We start from the raw sequence: 24,313 nt of genomic DNA on the forward strand, positions 1-24,313 counted from the left end.
TCAGAATCTCAGCGAACTAATGAACTTGGTACCAAAGATTGAAACTGCATTGTAAGTGGCAATAAGTTTTAAATGCTGATACCTAATCCTCTAGAGAGAACAAAATATGATTAGTGATGTGTTAGGCCACAGTGAATAGTATTCATTATTGCTATGCACAAAAAGATACACTGAAAACTCTCCAAAACTGAGAAATACTTTAGGATCTCGTCACTGCTGAGAGAGACATAGAGGTTGGATATTTTCCTCTGACCTAATGCTGAATCTCATCTTCTTCCACAACAAGCTACCATGACATTGCTCTGTGTTTCTGAAAAGTCAGAGAGTAGAACCATAGAATGACAGAAGGGACCTCTAAAGGCCGTCTAGTCCAACCCCTGCCATGGGCAGGGACATCTTCACTAGATCAGGTTGCTCAGAGCCCCGTCCAACCTGGCCTGGAATGTTTCCAGGGATGGGGCATCCACCACCTCTCTGGGAAACCTCTGCCAGGGCCTCACCACACTCATCGTAAAAAATCCCGTGACTTCTAGTTAGGAAACTCCTCTAAATGCATGCTTTGGAAACCTCCTCCTGGGTTAGCCAGTTCCTCAGTCTGCATGGCAATTTCACTTGCTGCCCAGAGTCTTAGATACAAAGTTGAAAAGCTAGAAATAAGAAGGGGTGAAAGCAAAATAACTGTCTGAGCAAAATAACGAGAATTGTGAGACTGTTAATTCTGCAGAGTTGTTTCCCTCAGAATTTTAATGTTACTTTGTGCTGTCAAAGTCAGGCAGATAAGAAGCTGCCTTAATGAAGCACTAATTACATTGCATTCAGACGTCACAAATAATCCTTAATGTGGGACTTGGTCTTTATTCAGTTCTTTTTCCTCTGTATAAAGGAGATGAAGGGAATCTGAGACAATTCATTATATAGCTGAAGCTGAATGTTATTCTTTGCAACAGAGCAAAGTCTGTTTGTTTTACAGTCAGAGGACCCTGTCTTTAAGCGAAGACTAATGACGTGAACAGAACCATAAAAACCTGTGGTTGAGTCTTTAAAGATGAATCCCAGGACCTACGTGTTTTGGTGTTAGTGGGGTGTGAGCCCCTGTGGAGGTAAATCAAATGATTGGACATGTCAAACTGTTCAGTTACATCATACAGTGCACAGTTAATTCCAAGTTGCTGGTTTAAAGTTCCTGTCTGTTACGATATTTTCTCAGCTGCAAAGAAAATTGCCAAGATTTTATTCATACACACTGGTCCTGACTTCTTTTCATTGTTTATAGGTGTTCTACAGCCCAGTTAATATCTGTGAATAATTAGCAATAAAGTTTGAGCTTAAAAGCATGCAGGATGTCCACAGAAAGTTCTAGGTATCCTAAAAAGTTGCTTAGATGCAGTGTAAAGTAGGAGTCTCACTGCCGAGTGGTAGCTAATTTTTCTGAGTAGAATAGACAGAAAATAAAAATAGTCCTAGCTCAGCTCCCTGAGATGACTTCCTTGACCCTCACAATCCACATCAAAATCCTTCATCATCCTGTGTGTGTGCAACATGCACAAACATCTCCTGGTAGGATGGGATTCATTTTGTGCTGCTTTAGTCGTTGAAAAAGCTATGTTCAGCTTTCACCTCTTCTACCAGACTATTTAGTCCTCTGCTGTAATCAGCAGAGAGAGGGATCTGTGAGAGGGAGAGACGCCTTGACTGGCTGTTTTCCTGTTCCCAGCTGGGGTGGGATGCATCGCTCCCCAGTGGTACCCAGCTCCGAACACTGACTGTAGGGAGGGCCAGCACGATGCATTCAGGCAGTTTGTGCTAGGTAAGGCAGGCATCATACCCACGCCGCTGAGTGAGCAATCAGTCAGCCACGGGTCTCCTGCTACCTCCATGTGCTATGATCTGCCTTGAGCGAATGAAGCTCCTACAATAATTCTTTTTTCTTGCCTGCTCCTCTCTGGAGCACCACCCCAGATCGAGAGAGCTCACTCTGTCTGTGCTAACTGCTTACATGATGCTGCATACGGATGAAATCACTCACCCTGGGTCAGGGGCTGGGGGTGGAAAGAGCAGGCATTTTGCTCTGGCGGTTTTAGTAGCCAGACAGTTTTTCCCAGACAGCATTCTGGAGTGTTGGACATGGGCTGGTTATTTCTGAGAGGTCTGATCTCTCTGTCTGCCAGTGCACTCCAGCTGGCAACTCTAATCTGTTTCTACCTCCGGCAGCTTTCCTGACATTTCCCTGTAAGCTCTGCTCAGGACGTTTTGTTACTAACACTGTCGCTGTCATTCCTGAGCAGGGCGGAGGTAGAGCTGGCTGAACTTTTTCCAGCAAAGAGTTTATGCTCCGAGGGGTAAAAAAAAAAACAACAAACAACAAACCAAACATTTTTCAGTCAACGTGAGATTATTCCCAATTCAAATTTGCAAGTTTTAGCCAAAGAAAAGTTTCTAGGTTGGACTCCTTAGAGAATGTAGTCCTTGTTCACACATCCTTGAGAGAGGAGACTTCCTTCAGGTCTGCGGCCCAGCAGAGAGGGCACCAGCTGGGTTGGTGGAGACCTGATTCCTGCTTGGTTCGAAGCAAGGATTTGATTCACTATCTCTTGACTCACAGAGCAGTTCCCTGACCAAAAAATAATAGTGTCACCAGCTGTGAATAAGCAGCTTTTTAGAAAAGTGGGATAGCTTCAACAGCGCAAGATGTCCTGTACCTCTGGGAGGAAGGTGCTGTGCTACAGATCCCTGTTTAGCATCAGGCAGAGGGAAAACCCCAGGTGAGTGTCCCCCCCAAGGAACAGTACAATGCACAAATAGTATGGCTACTGCTTCAACTTCAGTGTAGCTACTGCCCTCTTTAAAATAGTTTTTTATAACCTGGAGCAACGTTCTTCTTTTGAACTCCTAAAGGCTCCAGCAAAGCTTGGCTGGGGTCAACAGAAGTGCATGGACTGGGATACATGCAGTTTGAGGACAGAATCTGAGCACATTTAATCTCAAGATAAGTTTTATAAGTTTCTTAAGCTGATATATGAGAGTAGGGCAGAAGGTCACTAAGCTAGTGAAGGGGCTGAAACACATGGCATACAAGTAAATGGCTTTTAGACCTTGAGAAGAAAAGGCTAAGGGGGAATCTAGTTGCAGTCTTCTGCTGCTTAAAGGGAGATTGCAGATACCAATGATCCAGTCTCTTCTCAGAAGTGAACAGTGGTAGGACATGGGAGCAATGGATACAGGTTGCAACAGGGAAAATCCTGACTGGATATAAGGAAAAGTCTTCTCAGTGTGAGTGATGCAGCCTTAGGATGTTGAGCCACAGCGCTGGAGGAATCTCCACCCCTGAAGGCTTTCAAAACTCAGTTGGACATGGCGGTTAGCCCTGTTTGGAGCAGGAGGTGTGACTAGACACCTCCAGGTGTCCCTTTTAATTTAACATTTTCCACGACTCCATGATTTGTTTCTTCCTAATATCGTGTCACACTTCTCTGACGTGTTTGGGCTCATGTTTCCATGGCCTTTGCAGAGATGTGTCTTGCAAGGCACTGTTTCTTGATGCACTGCTACACTCGGATATGGTATCTGTTTCTCTTAGATGGGAAGAAAAATGCTAATTTGCAGACCTCTCCCCTCCCTTCACTCCAACTCCCCCAATTTAATGAGAATTTCCTGCTAGGTTTTTGCTGTAGGCAAGTGTAATGCCTTTTTCCCAGTAGATTGATGTTCCACTGGGCCTGGATTCAACACAATACATAAAGGTGGATATTTTGTTAGTTTTTTGTTGGAACAACTCACTGGTTTATTCTAAATAGGTTTCTATTCTGTTCTTATCACCACAGCATCTGAGCTCCTTCCCATGGCACATTAGACAGTGTGACTAATATCTGTTGCATACTGTTTGTTCTGTCACCTTTTCCCAGAGGGAGAAGAGTGTGAAGCATTGAGTTTTGCTGGCCTAATTTTATCTTGTGCATTGTTTTAACTTGTTTGGGGTTGGTTTGTATATCTCTACAATGATTGCTGTGTGTTTGAACAGAGGAGGTAGGCAAAAGAAAGATACTGTGTGCTTCAAGGAGAGGTGCTGAAATTTTCAGTAATTCTCTGTTATTTCTTCTTTAGATTTAATTCCACGCTGGCTTCCAGGAGAGGTCCGACTCTCTTACAGATGAGCTTTGTCTGTAATTTATGTCAGAGGAACAGATTCTTTCTATGCTTTACCCCATGTGTGAAAATGTCCAATATTATGAAGACCATTTCTCAGACAAGTCACCACAACAAATACTGTCCATAGCAGAGAGCTCCATTTAGCCCAGAAGAGCTCAGTACAGGTTTTGAAGCCATGACCAAGCTCCACCCATATCCTACCACACTGCACACTTCATGGGTTTGATGTTTGCTCCCATTTGGATGGCAGTTGAAGTTTAGCTGAAGCCTCTTTGCTTATTTTCGCTCTTCACAGATCATCCTGAAGAACCTGACTAATCAAGAAGTGGCCACATTTACTTATAGTGAATGGCTGTCCAAGCTGAAAAATGCCAAGGGAAGTCTTGTGTGTGAGATGCCAGCTGTGATAAATGATGAGCAGATGATGGAAGACACGACATACACTCTTCAGGTTAAAACCAGTGATGTTGGAGGCAAGTCCGTGGTGGATATTTTATGACTTTTCTAGTATGAAGTTTGATTTTTAGCAGTGGAAAGCATCTCCCGCTTAATTTGCAATTATGTTCAAAAAAGCATAATTTAGCCCTGCCATTTTGGCTGGATGTTGGTCGTAACTGTTATACTGTGGGATTCATCCTCATCTGAGCACTGGGCATAAAATATTTAGACACAAAGCCTAGATTTGACCACTCATTGCTTCCTCTGAAGACACCTTAATAGAAGCTATTGCCAGACCATGCCAGACCCCCTTTTTCTTTTTGGTCAGGTCAGGTCCATCCACGTAGGATAGAAACAAAAGCTACATTCAAAACTAGTGTGCTCCAGGTTTTCAGTCAGCACTATCTACTTTGGCCAAAGAGACGATCAATAATTCACCCTCCTTTACAAAGTGTTTTGAGACTATTTATTCCAGGCTGTGAAAAACCATCCCTAAATGCACACCAGATAGAAGAGGTGGAATAGAGTATAAAGAAAGCTGCAGAGCTTCAAGTGCCAAGAAATGGGATTTCTATGTCATTTCCTGGGATCACTGCCTCTTTTCATGAGAACTTCTGTCAGGCTGCTGAATGAAAGCTGCAACCACATACAAGCTGCCTTGTGCCAAAATGAAGCAAACTAGACATTATCTTGCAGACACCTTGTTTGAAAGGTTGACCCTCAGAGGGGATTCTGTCACACCAGTGCACATAATCACTTCCTGATCTCTACCTCTGGGTTGGTTTGGGGTTTTTTTTTGTTTTGTTTTTGTTTTGTTTTGTTTTGTTTTTCCCCTGGATTTACCAGTGGTGATTTATGCAGCTTGAGAGGTTTGATCTGAGAATATCAAAATTCTCCTGGCAGAGTGTCTTCGTGCCACCTCACCATTTTTTATCTATCTTATCTGCTCTGCCTGCTGCTTGTCTGAAAAACTTGTAGTGAAATACGAAAAACAAAAGAGAGAGAGGGAGATTTGTTTATGTATCTGGCAATCCATCTAGTATAATGGTAGAGCTTTTTGTGACCTTTTTGTGAAATCCAGCCCTAACTCACAAAGGCGATGGAAATAAACAGAAATGAGAGGAGAGTAGAAGATGACAGCAACAGCAGACAGATCTGCCCTTCCCATTGAATGAAGGATGACGGGTATTAATGATGAAACGTTTTATTTTATTATGAACAACGACAACCAATAGGAAAAAGCAGATTACAGAGAGGTTTCAGGGAGTCTGTTTATGATTAGATCACACAGCACACTGACATAATGCTGAACTTTATCCAGCTTATCTAAAGAGGGTACAAGTCATGAACCATCTCCCCTCTTTGATCTTTATGTATTCCACGATTATTCCTGGTTGGACCAATCCAGGAAAAAAGACATTTTATCCTGGGTGGTTAGTTTAAACATGTTATAACATTTGCTGCCACACTGACATTGACTAGGGACAGCAATTCTCCACAGCGAATAGAATCACATGTGTTTATTTCTAAGTATATTTCTGAAATAGCTTTCAACTTTCAAGTGAACCAGAGGCATTGAAACAAACAAAACCTGAAAATGTAGGGTAGGATTCAACTTGCCTATTTGTCACTCTCCAAAAAATTATACATGTAGTCTTGATCCTTCTAGTCTAGACTGCCAATGGTCAATTCATCTGGGAGAGGAGTCTTAATCAATGCTCTGGATCATCCTCTGGAGGGTCTCTGTCATTCTCTCTTCATCAGATTCAGACAAAGACCGCACAGTTAAGTTAGGCAAGATGCCTAAATTTAGGGAAAACAAAACCCATTAAAAATGTCCTGTAGCAAACTAGAAAGCAGCAGTTGTTTCTTCCTCACTATACACACATATTTGAGAACAGTTCTGTTTTATTTTTTCCTCAGAGAATCTTTTTGAGTTACAGTTTGGCTTCCCAGAAGTTATTCAACTTGGATGATGATGTAACATCAGAGAGAGAGTCTCTTTTCTTGCGAAGATCAAATCCAGAGGCCACCAGAAGTACCTCAGATGGGAGCTCTCAGAGTACACACAGATAAGGGGAGAAAAAGTTGTTACTGCAGACACATCCCAAGTCAGATGTGTAATCTTTGGTTAAAATCAAGACCTTGATTTACTTTTGATCTTATATGAGAAGTAACTCACAATCTCTTTTTCTTCAAGGTGTGACCCACAGACAGAGCTGCAATAGAGCTGGACCACCTGATGCCTCTTTCTGTGGCACAAAAATGTCCTCGCTTGTTAATGATGATTTAAACAGACTTTCTGTATTCTATATGCAGGCATCATATACATGGTTATGCAATAAAGATGGAGAAAGAATAATGCTGCTTTCTCATTTTCCAGGCATTAACAAAGCAGGAAGTTTTTATCTCTGCTGTTATAAGAATAATTATTATCTTGTCAGCTCGGTTACAGCCTACAAATTACATAATTTAAGACGGTTGGTGCCTTATCCAAGTCTCTGTTAAGTCAAAAAAAGGACATTTTTCGGCCTCAGAAGGCTGTGACTCAAGCCTACAGTTTGTTTAAAAATGGTGCAGCTGCTCAGTAAGAATCATAAAAACGTAGACACTTGTTGGAAGGGACCTCTGGAGGTTATTTTGTCCATCTTCCTGCTCAAAGGACTATTGCCATCACTAGGTCAAGTTACCTAAGACTCTGCCCAGCCAAGTCTTGAACATCTCTAGGGATGGTGATGGCACCACCTCCCCAGGCACCTAATCCACACCTGCTCCATTTTCCTAAGAAATATTATTTTATTCTGATGCCCAGCCTGAATCTCCCCAACAATTTGTGACTGTGGTTCCCTGGCATGTGGTCTGACATCTCCACAGCACATGCCCCCATCATGATTATCATGGTCTCTCCACATGGTCAAGGGGCCCTTGTTCACCTGCCTTGGCTCATCACCCTTGGCTTCTCCCCACAGTTTTGTGCCCCAGCTCTTGTCCATCTTGGCAACAATCTGCTAAGCACTCCTCAGTGTCTTAACATGACCCAGGGACCCAAACTGACACCATGGTCTAAGTGTGGGCTCCTCAGTGCTGAGCAAAGGGGATCAGACCTTCTCTTCAGCTGCTGGCCGTGTTCCTCCTGCTGTAGCCAAATATGTCGTTTGCACTGAACACTGAGAACTTGCTGTTAGCTTGGATTCAACCTGAATATGAATGTTACTGCTACAACTTTTGGGTCTCCCTCAGCTCCCCAGCACGTACACGTGCGGGTTTTATTCCAACCCAGACATAGAACTTTGCATTTCTCCTTTCTGAACTTCATGGGTTTTCTGCTTCCCCAGTCCTCAAGCTTCTCAAGGTTCATCTGTGTTGGAATCACAGAATCATAGAATGATTTGGGTTGGAAGGGACCTTAAAGATCACCTAGTTCCACAGGCAGGGCCACCTTCCACCAGCCCAGGCTGCCCAAAGCCCCGTCCAACCTGGCCTTGAACCCTTCCAGGGAGAGGGCAGCCACAGCTTCTCTGGGCAACCTGGGCCAGGGCCTCACCCCCCTCACAGGGAACAATTTCTGCCTTACATCTCATCTAAATCTCCCCTCCGTCAGTTTAAAGCCATTAGCCCTCGTCCTATCCCTACACCCCCTGATAAAAAGTCCCTCACCAGCTTTCCTGTAGCTCCCTTTAAGTACTGGTAGGCCACTATGAGGATTCCCTGGAGCCTTCTCTCCTCCAAGCTGAACAACCTTAATTCTCAGCTCTCAACTGCCACTCAGCAGCTCTCAGTTCTGCCATTCCCAAATTTAATGTTATCCAGAAATCTGCTGAGGATGCATTCTGTCATTGCTTAGGGTGTTGATGACAAAGTTCAGTGCTGCAGACCCCAGTATTGACCCATGAGCTATTGCACTGATTGCCAGTTAAAGCTTGTGTAACCACAATGCCTTCATCTCTCCATTTGTCAAATTTGTTACAGTTCCTAAATGTGCCTGACAGCTTCCTGGAATTAACAACAACAACAACAACAACAAAATAAATCAGAGAATCAAATAGGTGAAGTGTACATTGATTCAGCAATTTCTGTTCTTTTCTTCCCCATCTCCTGCTAATTGCTTGTGAGGGAAATGTCACGGCATGAGGCCCTCATAAGCTTCTTCCTGCAGGGAAGGTTTTGCTAAGAAACAGTTGGTTCTATGCTTTTTGAGGCCTTACATTAATTGGAAGCCTGCTCCTTGTAAGGAAATGGACTTCAGTTTGCTTTGTTCCTCACCTCAGCAAACTTTAGGGTCATAAAAGGTACTGCCAGATGAACTGCCTGAATCCCTGATGCTTTCTCTTCCTTCTTAAGTCCTTCCCAGGGAACTGCTGAAAATTAGACCAAATTTAACATAGACAATTTTTCACAGGGACACCAAATGTTGCTTTGCTTTTTCTCTCCATCATTCTTTTTTTCACTTTTTTTTTTTTTCCATATTTTTTTTCAATCCTTCTATAAGAAGATTTGTGATTTATTCGTAATTTCTGTATTCAAATAATCATCCTGAAGAAGTGGTAGCTGTCTCAAAAAGTTTTCTGTGTTGTCGTCCCCCCCCCTCCCCGCCCCCTCCTTTGTCTCTACATTGTGTTGTGAATGGAGCTGTGGGAAATACTGTCCATGTGGCCCAAAGTGGATTTACGATACTCTTGTGTAAGAAATGGCTTGGCAGGCGGTTAGAGTTTTCAAAGCTGGGCTATCTAATGGAGAGCAGCAGCTGCTGAGTTTCTTTGTAACACGGATTTGGGTTTGACGATCTCATTTTCATTTTCCAAAATTTAAGGGCTTTGGTTCTGACACAACGACAAATGTGTGCCCAAGTGGAATCAAACTGCTTTCTATGAATCTACTTTTTTATTATGGCTTCAAAAATAAAAAAGCAATCATTTTGGTCAAATTATAAATAGTGCCAGGTAAAAATGTTGTAGTGCTTTCAGCTAAAATGTTTGTAAGGTTACTGCAGGTGATGATTTGGCCTTGAACTCTCCAAAAGTAAGGAAGAATGACAGCATAGCTGTTTTCTGCAGCAAAATGTAGACAATAATGGGCATGTGAAATTCAAGGTATTAAAGATCATATTAAAAATTATTCTTCTCCTAACATAGACATAAGAAGAGGTGGGAACTGATGGGTCAAACTGTTGTATGAGGAACTGGAACTTTTTCTATTAAATGCAGCATGGACAATGTTTTGAGAAACATGAATATAGAAGGAAGACCTATGGGAGGGGAAAGTGTGCCGCAGGATGCTGCAGTGGTTTGGTTGATGATCTGCACTTTGCTTTCAAATCCCTGTGCCACACAACACCAGGAGGGCAGTGAGACAAAACCCATCTGAAGTGTCCTGGGTGCCACAGGTCACCTTGGAGGAGAATGCAGAAGGAGACCACAGTGTGGCAAAGGGACTGTGGCCCGGAGGGAAGCCCAGGATGATGTGTGCTAATGCTTTGTAGCTAGAAAAGTTAAAATATGTTCTTTAACACTCTTTCATAGATTGCTGGGTAAGTCACTTTTCTTCCCAAGCCACCTTGGAAAAATGGGAATCACGACCCTGGCATCCTCTGCACCGTGGCGCGATGCACAGTGCTCCATCAGAGGCAGACACTCCTGCTTCCTATTAGTGCTGCTATCATCATGGTCACCATACCCTGAATGCAAGGGTGAAGCATTCCAGCTGTATTTGGGGGAATTGTCTGAAAGGGCTGGCTTGTTAACTACTGTGGGGTGTCCTCCTTGCAGGATCTTGCACAAATTCACTGAAATTCATCGGCTGTGCCCAGAGGAACATGAGCATGGCTGCAGCCTCTTTCAGGCTGCCTCTGCTGACTCCATTTCCAGGCAGTTGGGGGTTGGGTGTCAGTCCTACACAGCAGGCTAGCTCATGACAATGTGCCTTGCTTTCGCCTTCCAGGAGCAGGCACCGACGCCAACGTGTCCTTGATCCTGTTTGGGGAGTACGGGGACAGTGGGACCCTGGCTCTGAAGGAGTCCAACAAGTCTAACAAGTTTGAGAGGAACCAGATGGATGAATTCAACTTCTCAGACATGCTGAGCCTGGGAGATCTCTGCAAAGTGCGGATCTGGCATGACAACAAAGGTCAGAGCAGTGACGTGGGGGGTGGGAGAGGTCGGGACAACGTTTTCACTTGAGGAAACACATCCTCCTCTGTGGATATGAGGCAGGCTGAGAACACTGCTCCCACCTCTGCTGCAGGCTGGGTAATCTCAAGGATTTTACCTGGATCCTGTGTCCCAGCTTGCCTGTCTAGACGTAGCCCCTACCTGCAGGAGACCGTCTCCCTGCGTGCTGGTGTAGTATCCTCTCTAAGGCTCCCCAGCTTCAGTCGGAGCTTACAGCCACCACTGCAGCACAGATAAGGATTGCTCCTCCAAAGCAAAGCCATCTAGCTCATTATCCCAACACACCAACTCTATTAATGCAATATCTTTTTCACAGGCCAGTATGGCACATTCCTAGCAATTTAATGCTGTCAGCCTGACACCGACACATGGGGTAATGCAGCCTGGCATAACATAGTGAGCTTCACAAGATAGAAATAAAGATCTGTGTCTGTCTTTACTAAAATCACTACATCAGCCGGTGAGTCTGCAGTGCCCTGCTGAGAGAGAGAGAGATATTCTGACATTTACATGCTGCTGGGCACCCTAACTGGTATCACAAACAGCAGAGCAGCACTCAGGACCACTGTCACAGTCATTTGTGTTGTTATTCAGGCACCAAGAGCATCTTGTAACAAACGCATCACTCATACTGCTGTGATGACATCTCATCCCATCCCATATTCATCTAAAATAGATGATTTTGCATTAATAATGACTTGCTCGCTAATACCAGACCCTTGCTGCAGCCCAAAGGTGAAGCTTGATGGCTCCCATAGACCCACCAGGGACAGTGTTAACAAGGTGGTTTGGGCAGTAGTATTTATTGAAGTCCTGGGAGAAATGGCAGCAGGATTACTCAGTCATTACCTGGTTGTTCTGAGGCACCTAGTTTATGGCTGGGCTGGGGTTATATGTCAGTATGCACACATCTTGGCCATCATCTTCTTGACTTCTTCAAGCTGTGGCAGGTGGGAAAGGCTGCATCTCATATGATGTTAATAAAAGATGCTGCCTCTGGATCAGACTTTCCCACTGGAGGTTTGCTTCCTTATTTTTATTAAAAAAACCCCAACAGAACCTTATTGTAGCCTGTCTGCTGTGAAGTACGGGAAATAAACCATGCACCTAACATGATTGTTTTATTCCCAGCCACTGCAAGATTTGAGCTTGTATTTATTACTCCCACAACACAGGACAATTTAGTTGAGTAACCTCTGTAATATCATGTTATATAGCTGGCGCTAAATGCTGTAAGGGAGCTGTTTTTACCTGATTTCAGTTGCCAAAACACACACTTATTCTTTGAATCAGCAGTTTAGATGCAGAAATGGAAAGGACTATCAAAATACCCACAAGAGTTTTAGCTCAGCAAACAGTTGCCAAGGGTGCTTCAGCTATCCTTCTGAGAGCAGCCAAGAAATCAACATGGACTTGTAGATTCATTTTCATATATATTACCAACTGAAATGTCTACAAAAAGAACATTTTCCTCAAGAGGTATTGTGGCTCCCAAGTGATTGGTCGTGCTAACAGAATTAAAGAGACCCACCAGGTCAGAGCTGATCCTTAGGGCTCAGGCACATGAACAGGCTGGGATGTAGGAAGATGAGAACTGGGTCAGACTGAGGGTCTGTCGAGACCAGCAGCTGTTTCCAGCAGCAGCATCACTGGGTGCACAAGGAACAGGAGGAACTGAGTGAGTATGTAATCCTTCCCCAGTCATCTACATCTTACTTTGCATAGCTCAGGGCATTTGCTGAATTAGATAACCTTTTCATCCATTAAGTAACTTTCAGTGAATATTCTCATTCAGTTCCTTGTCTGGACTCTCCACCATTTAGCACCCATGGCATCGCATGGCAATGAGTCCCACAAGTCTGCTCTCTGTTGCTTGACAAGCAAATCCTGTTAATCTAGATGGTTTTGCTGCCTTTTCCTTCTTGATCAAGTGATCACGGTTCCCCTTCTCTGCACCACTGATGATGTTGTTGATCCAGGTTGGGGAGTTACCACATTGCAGCTGAGCTGTGGTAATTGCTATTTGCATGCTCTTGATTAGTGGCAAGGGGAAGACACAGAGTTTAGCCTTAGGCTAAGCAGTAAATAGGCTCAATTAGTTTAAATTTGCTGTGGGCTAAGATGTAAGCATGTACCCAGATAGCCACCACACGTCAGATAAAATAGTAAACTATGTGTCCTGAACCTGAAAAAATACTTTATGAATATAAGTGCACATTGCAACCTCGTATTCTCTTTCCTTATTTCCTCATATCACTGGTTTACCTTTATAAAGAATAGTTAATAGGGCTTTTACCAGACCTAGCTGACTTCAGGGTTAAACCCTGGACAAACAATGTGCTCAGGTTTTGCTCAGAAAAAAATGTACTTTTTTCTCCCCCCAAAAGGAGGACAACTGTAGTTTAAAACTTAACATATGTTGTGTTCATTGTTCTTGCATTAGTCATGTGAAAGGCATATCCTATCTAAAACTTCACACAATGCAGCATGACAGTTTGTTGGGTGGGTAGAGTATTTATGACTACTGGGATCCCCAGCTATAGCTATCTTCTGCGTATATGCCTGCTCTCTCTATACAATTTATATAAATTGGCTGTGCCACGGGTTAGAAATTCCTGGCTCTATTTTTTGGAAGGAGTAGTGGGGGTCAGGGGTCAAGGGTTGTATATGTTTTTTGTCGGATACTTGGGGGACTTTGGGTATTAAATAAAAATGTGCTTGTATTTAGCATTACTTTGAGGCATCAGATGTTGATCGTTCTTTCTTTAGGGTTTTGGTTGGGGGTTTTTTTAGGACTAAATGTTTTTCTGCCAATGGTCTGTGGAAGACCTAGCATCACATTGGCCTAACCCATTATTCCTCGCATGCTGAACGCTTGGAGCAAGGTTGATATTCTTCTGATTTTCTTAATAATCAGCTTCAATGACAGCATCAACCTGTTCTGACTCACATGAGGTGCCTTTAACACCTACGGGCTAGTTAAGGGAACTACTAACCATCACAGGGCTTATTTTTCTTTCAGACACCACAGGGTCCCAGCAAGAACCCAACCAACCTGCCCCCATTTCAGGATAAAATACATTTAAATGGTTTATCCAAGGTGGACAATACTTTACCATGATGTCCAGCTCAGCATCTGTCCTCATCAGCAATGTTTTGCTGCAGTGGCTTTGCTCCCAGTTCACATCACACTTTTGTTTATCCTTTCACTGAAATTTGACCGCAGTGGGGTGTTCAGAGTTGAAAAGACAGTAATTGCAATGGCAAAGACTGTCAGAAGGTCTTTAAATTGCAGACACGGCATTTGCCTCCTCTGGAAAAGCATGTCAGTTTTATGGTCCCACTTTAATGTTTTTAAATGCCATTTTCCCCACAAAAACTGCTGAGTGGCATCTGTGTATGAGATATAAAGGAGGAATGAAGTCCCCATCTAATTCCTCTGACTTCAGTAAAATTGATTAGGGAGGAAGTCAGTGTTCATTTGGAAACAGGCAGTTTAGAGACTTTGCAACTGCAATTTGAAGGAACTCGTTCCTGATATTTTAGATGTTTAGAGCTTACCAGCAAGGGTCTGGTAACAATGAATTGCTGTCAATGAGATCTAGTTTTAAGTTTTGCTCCATGTCTTTTTATCTTGCCCCTGTTTACTTTGAGATACTGATGTTCAACCCAATATATTTAGATTCCCTGAGCAAACTTAATCGTTTCCAGACTCCCCATCTCCTGATCTCAGATAGGCACTATGTATTTTCTCATATCTCAGTTCATTTACTTCTACATTTATGCAAGATCAGTATCTGTAGGTCTGTTGAAATGCTGGCTTTCTAAATATAGGCCTCAATTTTTTCTCTGGTTTAAGAACTAAATCACCATTCTGGAAGAAAGGCTTAAAGTTTCTCAGTATCTCAGTAATGGAATTATTTACCTAGAAAAAGCTTTTGTTTTCCTTTTTTTGTTTTCCTTTTTCTCCTTGCAGAAGGACATATGGGAAATCTGGATTTAGCTCCCTCATCTGTCTGAGTAGATTTGAACCCACATGATAAGCAGTCTTTCTAAAGTTATTAATTTCAGATTCTTGATTATCTCAGTTGCCATCAGCCAAGTGGAGCCAGGAAGAGTCTAATTATGGATAAACCAGACTTCTCTCTGTTATTACAGGAGCAAAGACAGAAGTAAATAACAAAGTTCTGCAGCCCAGCTTCTTCTTTACCTCAACAGGGCCCTTCCCTCAATTACACCAACTGCTATGACATTGTCTAATTAATTGAGTTTTAAATAGCCTAATTGCCCCAGCAACTCCTCGGTGGCTCTTCCAATGGAGAGAGGATCTCATTCCCCCTTCTTCATCTGTACCCAACTCAAAAACATTATTATACCTTCATTTTTCCTTCTCTTTCTCTGAAGGAACTACCTTTCTAAGGAGTAGTATCTTGAATCAGATTTTAAATTTCCCAGGGCTTGAACATGCAGCACAGGACTTTTCCAGATATATGTTTCTGCAATTCACAGGCATGCTTCCAAGCCTTTTGGGCACTTGTAGGCCATAAAATATTAAAATAAACCTAAAGATCTGCCTTTTTAGCCCTTTGTAAGGATTTAGTCAGCTATCAGACTTGAGAAGGTCTTTCTAAGCCCTCTTCTCAGTGCTTGACCGTTGCCTCATAAACTCTGTTGATCCATGGGGCAGATTTGTTGAATACTTTCTGCTTTACATAAAAAGTGAGAGGAAGAGAAAGAGATGTGTAAAACTGCCCAAGGAGAGGAGAGTCCTTCATTCTCCCTGTTCTGTTGATGGCTCAGTACAGAGGAAGACTACGTCAACTCTTGCATCTTTTCTGGATGAAGTCAATGCCTTAGACAAGGCACAAATAGGCATGCAAACTGCAGACCTGTGTAGCATGCCAACAACTGTGTTGTGGCTGCTTATTCCTTCAGGTTGCCTAAATCTGGCTTCAGCCCCTTGGGACATCCTAGCACTGACCCACAGAGCCCACCCTACATGCCACATACCTTCCTCTCTCTTCAATGGTAGGTTTTTTCCTTACGCTCAACAGTCCTATCACAAAGATGTGCTACAAGCATGACAGCGCAAGCAGAAGACACTGCAAAGAGCTCACAGTCCAGGCTTGACATAAAGTCAAAAAAAAAAAAAAAAGTAAGCAAACAAACCAGCAAATTTGGAAAGTGAAGACTTCAGTGTTGATGTTGTGCAGTCGTTCATTTCTTCACAGTCTCCTGTAAATGCAGAACCTTATTATGGAGTAGAAAGAGCCCAAAAGACCGAATACAGATGCAGAATTATTAGTTCTGTAAAAGCTTTTTTCTACAAACCTTCTTTGCTCCTCTTGGGGACAAATTATCCTGCATCCTTGTTAAATGCTTTTCATCAACTATGGCTCAATAAAACACAAAATATGCTTCAATTGCAAGAATGTAATTTGAGGAACAGTTATATCTTCACTCTGAACTGTTAAGTGTTTTTGCACAGGAGTAGTTTATATGTAAGGGCTGGGGGAGGGGGGGTGGATTGTCTGAGAGTAATTTATGTGTGGTTTTGACCTGAGTCAAATCCTGCACTGAACAAGTTGCATAAACAGAGGAGAGGGGGAAGGGGCTCTATTTTCTAAAACTGTCCGAAGTGTTAAGCTTTTGCTTTGTCAAAGGTTGTGAGAGGTTTTGCATTGCCTGTCTGCTCTGATGAGAAATGTTGTGGAGTGAACTAACATGATCCTAAAGGAGAGATATACAAAATGGATCTATTTTTATTCTGCCACTGGCTTGCTGAATGACCTTGCGTAAATCACATTCCTGTACCTCATTTTCAATTATGTAAATTAGGGGAAAAAATTATTCACCTTCTTAAAGTGTTTCGAGATGTACTGATGCAAAGCTAGATGCTATAATTTTAACACCTCACAATTATCACTCCATTTCCAGTGATCTAATATTTCTATTCAAACTCCCACCACTTTCTGGGTGATGTCTCATGTGGTGGGCTTTAGGGATGGATGGTCATCTAACCAGGCAGGGGATAAATAATGGCAGAGGACATAAGGCTGATGAACTGTCTTTGCAATGGTCATTACTTTATGTTTCAGAATATGTGAAAATTAAAAAAAAAAAAAAAAAAAGAAATGCGATTAGGAAGCTGAGCAGCACTGGTTGATGGTTGTAAAAGGCTGGGCAGCAGCAATTCTTCACTGGCCCCTGAGTGGTCAATGTCCCGAGCAGGATTTCTCTTCTACTCCTGTGGGAACATAAGCACCAGTAATGACAACTATTATCCTTGACTAGTCATCAGCTGCTTTCAAAACCAAACCAAAGATCTGCTACAGATAGACAATGGATAGAGGGAAAAGTCAATGAATATGGCTGAAAAGAGAGGAGACAGTTTAACCTCTATGGACATCTGTGTATCCAAGTCTGGGTGTGGTTCTGCCAGCACAGATTTGTTCCCATCAGCTCTCACTTTGGCAAGAATAATTAATATTCACTAACGCAAGGTCAGTGACTGGGTGCCTCCTGAGTTGTGAACTCACCAGACTTGGTTCATTCTCACTCTTTTTCTCCCATCCTCCCATGTTTCTACATGTGTCAGAATAGCTTGATATTTTAGTGGTGAATGTAGGCGGGGTCAAGTGGTGGCATTTCCAAGAGGAGCAAAGGAAACTTCTGGTGCTGCAAGTTGGGCTTTTTGTTAATTGAAGCAGTAACATCATTATCTGTGTTATGTCTACTACTTCTAAAATCAGACTCGATTGCGCTCATCACTGCAGAAATGCGCAACAAGGAGGTTACAATCCAACCTGTCTGTCCAGTGTCAGGAAAGCACACGCTTTTAGCATCACTGTGGAAAAAGGCAAGACGGTCCTGAGAAGACCTTGCAGACGTCAGAGGGCCCTTTTCCCAGTTGTCAGTTTGGGTCCTTTTGGAAAGGAGGATAAATGGGACAAATAACTGCTCTTTTGGAAAAGGACATTTGGGGAAGAGAGTACATTTGCCTACATGAGACACTAAATTACACAACTGCCAGAGTCAAGCAAGCAAAGCGATTCTGTTTTCCCCAAAGCTCTTCTCCTCCTCTAATTACATTTGAAATGTTTTGCATGCTATTGAAAATGTCACTTCCAGCTGTGGACTATTAAGGAGCCTACGCGGCACAGCCACGGGTTTTATTAGGGCAGGTTTGCTGCTGGGGATTCAGCAAAACAGACCTGGAGTGAAGTACCTTTTGTTACAAACACTGAACACTCGTTATGTTGATAGGGGATCTTCCACAAAGGCACAGTGGTGGCCAAACTATTTTAAAGACTGAGACCTGCATGGTTGAGCAGGAAGAGCTCAGATATGTGATATTTCTTCCCTTGTGCCCCAAAGTGGTAATGGAGACAAGTGTAGTGGTCCTGGATTGTACTGGGGTCACTGCAGAAAAGCCCACGATGCTCTCCAAGGCATTCATGCAGTTGATTTGTTCCTGAGCCCTTGTGCTCCTGGTACTGTTGGTCGAGGTGCCAACAGGATACAAACAGATCTGCTCTGGCTCTTCTGCAAGCACTGGAAGTTGAGTGGTGGAGCAGCTGTGGCTTTCACGGTGAGTCAGGATCCACCTTCCGCCAGCACCCAGGGAAAAGTCTGGTGAGCCATCACTGCAGTTTCTCCTGCACAGCCAGGCTGTGTGAGCAGTGGATGGGACCTAGGAAAGTCTTTCCACCCTGCTACATTCACACCACTTTTCTGGCTCCTCTTTCCTCACCTGTCACTGATGCCCACTCCATAAACCAGCTGGTTCCGAGGATGTGATGCCTCTGGGGTTGCATCCGTATGGGATGCGGTTTCCTTTCCTGTTGTTTCTTAGGCACTGTGATGTCTCTGGGACCACTGCTCTGCAAAAGCCACACAGGAACAGAAGGTTTGAACAGAGTAATATCCTGAAACCAGGATTTCATGAACTGGAAAGCAGTTCTGCTAACACGGTTTCTTCTCCTTCCACTGGTGTACTCCCCAGCCCACTGAGCCAGCTCAGTGGAGGGAAAGTCTCACACTTAGACTCTATGCATTACTAGACTTTGCATTTTTTTCCAAATCAATGTGCAAAGAAATTAAATGTAACTTTTCCCAGCGTGAAACAAGAGAAAAACAATACCTTGTCTGGTAAAACAGAATTGTTTTCTTTAGCCCTGAATCAATCCTTCTATTTCCGTATCAGCTTTCAAATGTGGTTCAATGCTGTGGCAGTGAAACCCTTGATGTGATACCACTCCTGGCACCAGAGAATGTGGACAGGGTGGGATGATGTGCTGCTCTGGATGTAGCTAGTACAGCATTCACCTGCGGTGAATTATTTCTCTTCAGAAATTAAAAAATGTATAGGGTATTGGTACATCTTCCAGATCTCCTAATCTTATTTATGTTGCTAACCATCAGGAAGGAAAACAGGAAGAAGGAAAGACCAGTTCTAGTGAGGGGAAGAGAAAGATTTCTTCTTTAAAGCAGACAAGAGGGTGCTTTGGGACAGTAGCACCTTTTTTTTAAGAGTGACCATCCAGCTCCTTGATTTGAGGTACCCTTGTGCTCTAAGGGACACCCTGTTGGAATTTGCTTTTCAAGCCCAGACCTTGCTCTTTAAATAGTCCAGAGCTAATAAATGCATCTTTTGCAGGGAACATCAGGAAAAGCCGAGCTTTGTGCTTGCTTTGCTCACAACTCCAACATGTGCTGGAAAGTTAGCTCTGGCCCATCTCTCCCTGTGATAAAAGGTTTTGTCACAGCTCCCCTGGTGAGCTGCTGCTGGGACTAGGCTGGAGAAGAGGCAGGAGAGTATGTGCTTCTGATACAGTCTCTTTTCTGATACTGCTGCTTAGCACCAATCCTGTCCCAGTCATGCTGTTCACTGCTGTCAACAGGACTAAGATCACCAATTTTTCTATCCCAGTCTGCAGTCATTGATCTCTCTTGCTGGAGAAGGATGGGATGTTTTCTTTCTTTCATCCTGTACTGTTTTAACTAAAGTTTTGATGGAAGCAGAGCAGCCTCCTGAATATGCTGCAGAGATGTTCATTGAACTTAAATGTAAATGAGCCTGACAAAAAGATTAACAGCTGATACTGCCAACGTGTTTAGAATAAATTTCCAAACAGCCCCAAAGAGCAATTTGTTCCAGTTAGAGTGTGGTGGGAGCCCTGGGGAATTTGATAAGAGCTGTCTAGGAGGCAGTAAATGGGTGAGAATCTTGGATGGTACCGCATGCCAGTCCACCCCCAAAACCCTGCTTAGTGCCTTTGTCCTGCTGCTGGAGCCTGGAGAAGGTCTTGCATGTTTGGGTGGTGCATCCAAGTCCCCTGCCTGGGTGCTGCTGCGTGGTATTTGCACAGGGCTTGTGATTGGCACATGGCACTGTCCTCCCAGTTCACGAGAGACAAGGACATACTGGAGAAAGTCCAGTGAAGGGCCAGAAAGATGCTTAAGGAATTGGAGCGCCTGTTGTATGAGAGGCTGAGAGAGCTGGGACTGTTCAGCTTGGACAAGAAAAGACTCAGGGGGATTTTATCAATGTATACAAGCACCTGATGGGTGGAGTAAAGATGTAGCCAGATTTCTCTCCAGATCTCGGTGACAGGACAAGAGACAATGGGCACAAATTGAAATGCAGGAAATTCCATTTAAACGTAAGAAAAAAAGCTTTTTTTCCTTCTGCATGGGTAATCAAACACTGCCACAGGTTGCCCAAAGAGGTTGTGGAGTCTCCATCCTTGGAGATATTAGAAAACTGTCTGGACACAGCCCATCTGTGTAACCTGCTTTAGCTGAGCTTGCTCTAAGCAGGGGTTTGGAATAGATGTTCTCCAGAGCTGCCTTCCAACCACAACGATTCTGCAGTTCTGTGCACCCGGAATTTAAGGGGCAAGTGGTGTCTTTGGGTGAGGTCTGTGCTTTGTAGTGGGTCATTTCCTAGCTGGAAGAAGGTTCAGGAAACCAAAGTACAAAACAGGAATGGCTGTGAGGCTGGTAGAGAACTGCCAACACATGGTGCAGAGGGTTTGCACCCCACAGTAGCAGGGTGGTTTGTTGACATAACTCAAAAAGCTGCCATCATTTTCAGGGCTAAAGAGGATTCATATTTGCAAACTAAAGAAATAGGCACATGGCAGTGAGTTCTTGGAAGAGCAAGAGCTGTTTAATGTCTCTGGGATGTAAATAGTAAGTCAGCAGAGATCTCTATCATGAACATAACCTTTCTTTGACTAATAACAGGACTTCTAAATAGAACTGTCAGAACCTTCCATCCCCCCAGGCTCAACAAGGTTTTCTATTTCAACAAAGAAATCAGGAAAATGTTCCCAAATGCCCTTTTCTTCATTTTCAAGTTGCTTTTCCACTGGGGAAAAAAAAAAACAACAAAAAAACAAACCAAAAAAACCCAAGCAGAAATCTAAAAGGGATCTAAAGCCCCAAGGCAAAAGTTAGGTGATTCGGTGGTTCCTTGCTGGAGCAGCCATCACTTTAGTCTATCCTAGCTAGCATTAGTGAATTCACCCCAGTTGCTTGGCAAAGTCAGGATAGCATGGGTAATTTCCTCACATTTTCTAGCTCGCAGGGCCAAAAGAGCAAGCTGTAACTTACCTTCTGACATTCAGATTCAAATATAAAGGAGTTGGGGGTAATACAGGCCGCAGAGAATGACACTAAACCCTACAGCTTGGGACCAGCTAGCACTCCCACAACATGAAGGGACCACCACAAACCATGCACAGACTGCTATGTCTTTTTTAATAGCTACAGACATGTGTGGTGGAGGGGTGGGGGTTAAGTAGGATGTGAATTCATATCTTTCTTTTGGCTTTAAGGCTTCATGTTGAACTTAAAATGGAAGGAAGAATCAGCAGCAGTTTCTGCAATAGAAGCTGCTCCATTAACTTTTGCCTCCAAACTCTCCGATTTCTGGGAGATTTCATGATTCTGGCTCTGGCAAATAGGTCTAAGGGCTTTGATTTCCCTGGGGCTTTGTAACAGTTTGTGGTCCTTAAGTCACAGCAGGTCTTCCTGGGATGGTTCCTGTGTTGGTATGTTGACAGGGGACAAGGCGTCTCCTGCTCTCCCTGCTCACTGCTGCTGCTACTGGTATTGCAGAAGCCTCAACTCGTGCAAAGTGCTGGGCAAGGACAAGCGATGGTCCCTTTACCAGAGAGCTTGAAATCTAGCTTATCCAGGACCACAGTCCAACATGCTTATGTCTGATCAAAAGCCAGCAACTCCCTCAAAAACATGGCCTGACTCTAGAAGGGGGGTCAGATTGCAGTCTTGAGCAAGTCGACATTGCTTTTGCTATCAGAACAACATCATGTTCACTGATGACATTATCTGAAGCAGGGTGCTACCAAGGAGAGGTATCTCATCTCCTTACCCAACCTGTGTGAAAATATCCAAACATCTCTTATTTTGTTGTTTTACTAGGAATCGCACCAGGTTGGCACTTGGAGTATATTGATGTGATAGACTCCGCCATGGACAAGACATTTCGCTTCCAGTGTGATCGCTGGTTGGCTAAAGGTGAAGACGATGGGCAGCTCATAAGGGAACTGGCTTGTGCCAATAATGACATCCTGGAACTGAAAGAACGGACCAGTAAGTTTAGAGTTTACTTTGTTGAGGGATCTCAGAGGCTATAGGACAACATCTCCTGCAAGATGCTCCACTAAGCATTCCTATGCAATAGGTGTTTGTACTTGCAGGCTTTAAGGGTTGGATTATTTAAGGAACTCTTTAGTTGAAAAGTGCAATGTTGTGATACTAAAGAAACAAATCGGGATTTAGGAGGAAGAAAAGGATCTTATCTGGGTTGAAACCTAAGAGAGCCTCATCTGCAGCGGTTCAGTCCAGAAGTAAGCCATGAGAACACAGATTATGGTTTCGTTAGAAATAATGGGCTTGAGTCTTTGAGGTGGAAAATAAATTCAAACCTTAAAGCCTTCTCAGTAACACTGCTCCAGCTTCCTCCTTAACAAGTTCTGGGCTACTAGCTCAAACGCCACAGCTGAACATGACAGCTGAGCTTAACACCCCATAGCCCTGGGTCTGCTCTGGGTAATTCTACTGAGTCAAAGGCAATTACACTGGTTTCTAATGTGGTGAGCAAGTGAGCAAGCAAGTTATTTAACCACACTGATGATATGCACAGTGCATCTCAAGAAGTCCTGCACCACAGTGTTCTTCTTCAGGAGAGTCCTGGAGAGATAATCACATTACTTCAGTGTGATTTCATTCTGCCCCTAAAAAAAAAAAAAAAAAAAAAAAAATCAGCCTTGTGATTGCCATTTTGGGTACTTACATACCACAAAAGCACATCCTGTTGGGTACATAGATATCCTCATTGTCCTGTTAGGAACGGTGGCACAAAAACTGTAGGATCTGGGCTGTGTTAAAAAGGGAGTGCTTAGCACAGCAGGGAGCTGCACACAGCTTGTTCAAGAGCAGCTTCATCCACTCTTGCCAGCTGATTGAGCAGTACTCATTTTTTCATGTACTTTATCCCTGCATGAACTCCAAAGCACGCAGAAGTCAAAAGTCCTACAGATTTCGGTGTGGCTCCATCCTTATTTCGCAAATGCTTTCTTGTCTGCTGTGATAAAGATTAGGAAGAGAGTTTTTAAGCAAAGTGACAGCCAAATGAAGAGACCTTTCTGGCCATCTGCTCTTCCTTTTCTGTTTAACGTGTGTGTTAATTATGCTTTAAAGCCTATGAGATTGCCACAGTAACAAGCGACAGAGAGGATGCAGAAACAAAGGAAAACATCTGGATCATCTTAGAAGGAAAAATGGGCCGCTCGAAAGAATTCCTTATGGAAAACTCTTCCAAGAAAAGGAGATTTGAAAGGTAGTGGGACAGGATGGTGGGCTAGAGGAACTCCCCACCAGCTGTGTGTCTTCCACAAATGCCACCTCTTCTCCAGGGTGGCTTACAGAGCTGTGTTTGTGCTGTGCTGTTTCTTATCCCCCTTCCAAAAGGCCTAATGACGTCTCACCTGGAGGAGGAAGACGGGAAATTGGTTTCTGATGGGCAGACACAGAGCAAGTTTAAAAATTATAAGAAAAAAGGCGTTTGGTAAAAGGAAATGTAGATGATGCATGTGTATGTGTGTCCTTTTGTATTAGTACATACAAATGAGCTTCTGGCAAGCCCCGGGGGAGGCTGTGTATTTTTGAGCTGGGAGGAGCAGAAGGAAGCTGGAGGTGGTTTTAGTTCCTTTTACAGCATCTCACTGGCAGTGGGAATCAGAGAGAAAGCAAAAATAATTGGAGGCTAAATGTTGTCACAGTTGCTCAGATCTGACTTTCCAGATGAATCTGGGGGGTAAGGCTGAAAGATCACTGCGTGAGGAAAGATGAATATCAGCCTCATGTGCAGACGAGCTAGAGGCACGTCTATGTAACGTGGGGCAGATTCCTTCTCCCATGTGGGACCAAAGTGCTCCAGATGTGAGATGGGTTTTCTGCTTTGTCTAAGGACATAGCACTCCCTTAGGAGATGGGAACCTCTTCAAAATCATGGACACTGCTGATGTTTT

At 43.5% G+C, this 24,313-nt stretch overlaps 1 protein-coding gene across 5 annotated transcripts in view; it reads left to right on the top strand.

Moving 5' to 3' along the window:
- Positions 1 to 24,313, top strand: part of LOXHD1 (lipoxygenase homology PLAT domains 1) — a 146,430-nt gene that overhangs the window by 117,983 nt on the left and 4,134 nt on the right. For 3 of the 5 annotated variants that reach the window (XM_074932653.1, XM_074932654.1, XM_074932657.1), the window contains 4 exons: positions 4,442 to 4,619; positions 10,522 to 10,707; positions 22,203 to 22,373; positions 23,484 to 23,622. In XM_074932653.1, coding sequence (XP_074788754.1) covers positions 4,442 to 4,619; positions 10,522 to 10,707; positions 22,203 to 22,373; positions 23,484 to 23,622 — 674 coding nt within the window. Of the gene's footprint in view, positions 1 to 4,441; positions 4,620 to 10,521; positions 10,708 to 22,202; positions 22,374 to 23,483; positions 23,623 to 24,313 lie in introns of those variants that run through there. The other 2 variants (XM_074932655.1, XM_074932656.1) reach the window with 2 other exon arrangements.

Source organism: Athene noctua, chromosome Z (genome assembly GCF_965140245.1).
Source record: "Athene noctua chromosome Z, bAthNoc1.hap1.1, whole genome shotgun sequence".
NCBI classification, from domain to species: Eukaryota; Metazoa; Chordata; class Aves; order Strigiformes; family Strigidae; genus Athene; species Athene noctua.